This window comes from Gekko japonicus, unplaced genomic scaffold, assembly GCF_001447785.1.
Source record: "Gekko japonicus isolate JY-2015 unplaced genomic scaffold, Gekko_japonicus_V1.1 scaffold7221, whole genome shotgun sequence".
In the NCBI taxonomy this organism is placed as follows: Eukaryota; Metazoa; Chordata; class Lepidosauria; order Squamata; family Gekkonidae; genus Gekko; species Gekko japonicus.
In genome coordinates this window covers 15116-17749 of record NW_015165477.1, presented here as the reverse complement: position 1 = coordinate 17749, position 2634 = coordinate 15116, and the positions used below count along the sequence as shown (strand labels likewise).

The window sequence follows — 2634 nt, the reverse complement described above, 5'->3', positions numbered from 1 at the left end:
CGGGTTCGAATCCCCACAAAGTTACAACCCTTGCAGGGTGACCTTGGGACAGTCATCCTATCTTGGACCAAAGTACCTCATGGGATTCTAGTGAGGACAAAAGGGGAGAGAGGAAATGGTGAGGGGGGAAATGTAATTAAGAAATGCCTGCTGTCTATCTCTTTGTGTTCCTTCCCTCCTATCTCTCTCTTCCAGCTCTTCTGCGTCCCCTTACCGGAGTAAGCGTCGTGGTCACGGTCAAGCGTGCTGAACTGTCGCCCGTTGTGCCAGGAGAGGGAGTCGCCGGCGCTGCCCTGGTAGCGCCCCAGACGCAGCCGGTAGAAATCATTCTCGGGCGCCAGGGCAAAAGTGTCGTAACTCGCCTGGGCCTGTCGCCCGTTCCAGTCTTCCAGAAGCACTCGCAGCACGTAAGAGCCCTGTCGGGTCAGCCAGTGGGTGTGATCCAGGCCCAGCCAATGCTCTCCTTCCAGATTCCCAAAGCCATGCTAGAGGGTTATGAGAAGCAAGACATTAACCAGATGGCATTTGCTCTTGTAAGAACACGAGAGAAGCCAGGTTGGACCATGTTGGACCAGGCCAGTGGCCCATCCAGTCCAACACTCCGTGTCACACAGAGGCCAAGACCCAGGGGCCATCAGGAGGCCCACCAGCGGGGCCAGAACTCCAGAAGCCCTCCCAATGTTGCCCCCCCAAGCACCAAGAACACAGTGTCCCATCTATACCTTGTGGCTAATAGCTACTCATGGTGCTTTGCTCCATATGTTTATCGAATCCCCTCATAACAACATAAAAGATGCCATGTTGGATCAGGCCAGTGGCCCATCCAGTCCAACGCTCTGTGTCACACAGTGGCCAAAACCCAGGTGCCATCACGAGGTCCATCAGTGGAGCCAGAACAACAGAAGCCCTCCCACTCTTGCCCCCCCAGCACCAAGAATACAGAGCATCACTGCTGCAGACATAAGAACATAAGAGAAGCCATGTTGGATCAGGCCAGTGGCCCATCCAGTCCAATGGTCTGTGTCACACAGTGGCCAAAACCCAGGTGCCATCACGAGGTCCATCAGTGGAGCCAGAACTCCAGAAGCCCTCCCACTCTTGCCCCCCCAGCACAAAAAATACAGAGCATCACTGCCCCAGACATAAGAACTTAAAAGAAGCCATGATGGATTCGGCCAATGGCCCATTCAGCCCAACGCTCTGTGTCACACAGTGGCCAAAACCCAGGGGCCATCGGGAGGTTCACTAACGAAGCCAGAACTCCAAAAGTCCTCCCACTGTTACCCCCCAAGCGCCAAAAATACAGAGCATCGCTGCCCCAGACATAAGAGCATAGGAGACGCCAAGTTGGATCAGGCCAGTGGCCCATCCAGTCCAACGCTCTGTGTCACACAGAGGTGCTAGTCCTGAAGGAGAAGAGATAATGACTTGGTTCTTTGTCCTCCCTTGGCCAGTGAAGAGCTTGAAGACTGAAGGATGGCTTGCACACATAGACCCAGCGTGCCAAGCTTGATGTCGTTAGTCCACACCTCCAACAGGAGGGTTGTCCACCTCCAGTGAGGCTAGAGATCTCCTGGAATCAGAGATCAGTTCCCCTGGAGAAAATGGCTGCTTTGGAGGGTGGACTCTGTGGTCTTGTACCCTGCTGAGACCCCTCCCTTTCCCTAACCCCGCCCTCATAAGAACATAAGAGACACCAATGTTGGAACAGGCCAAAGGCCCATCCAGTCCAACACTCTGTGTCACACAGTGGCCAAAACCCAGGGGCCATCCGGAGTTCCACCAGCGGGGCCCAGAACTCCAGAAGCCCTCCCATTTTTGCCCCCCCAGCACCAAGAAGACAGAGCATCACTGCCCCAGACATAAGAACATAAGAGAAGCCATGTTGGATCAGACCAGTGGCCCATCCAGTCCAACACTCCATCACACAGTGGCCAAAAAATACCAGGTGCCCTCAGGAGGTCCAGCAGTGGGGCCAGGACATTAGAAGCCCTCCCACTGTTGACCCCCCCCCCCAGGCACCAAGAAAACAGAGCATCACTTCACTCCTCAGGCTCCGCCCCCAAATCTCCATGTATTTCCCAGGCAGGTCTTGGCGAGCCTATCCAACAGGCTCCTGTATGACCCATCTGCGCCCCATACAAAGACGTGTACAGCTGCTTCACTGCCCCCTGATCACCCAACCTGGGGCCTTTTCGGTTCCAAGTTCCCTCTTAATCAGGATCCACCACCTTTTACCTAGCAGCTTTCCACTCTTTGATCAGAGAATAATTTAGAGCAAACCACAAATGGTGGTTTGCTTCTAGAACGGCAGCGGTGGCCACAGGAGAGGCCGCTGCCATTTTAGAAGCATTTGTAGTCCTATAAAAATTGCTGTGAGGCCCAAATCCGCATCGGGCTTGCCCCATGGTTTCCCCAGGAGCCCTTGGACACACACACACCCCCATGCTTTTTTTAAAAAGGGCCAACTCCTATCATTCTGATATAGCTATACCAGACAATCTTCCTTATTATGTGATATGTTTACATCCGAATGATAGGAACTGGCCCTTTAAAAATAATCTCCCTGACAGCTGAGAATCATGAGCGTTTTAAAAAGGACCTTAGAACACAGCCGTCTTAGAAGCGGCATTC

The 2634-nt window shown here is 53.4% G+C and overlaps 1 protein-coding gene across 1 annotated transcript in view; it reads right to left on the bottom strand.

Moving 5' to 3' along the window:
• Positions 1–76: 76 nt before the first annotated feature.
• LOC107110000 (angiopoietin-related protein 2-like) overlaps positions 77–2634 on the bottom strand; it is a gene marked incomplete at its 3' end in the record, with an annotated part of 16838 nt that continues 14280 nt past the window's right edge. The window contains exons 4-5 of the mRNA XM_015410711.1: positions 215–485; positions 77–87 (exon numbers count right to left, since the gene is read on the bottom strand). Coding sequence (XP_015266197.1) covers positions 77–87; positions 215–485 — 282 coding nt within the window. The remainder of the gene's footprint in view (positions 88–214; positions 486–2634) is intronic.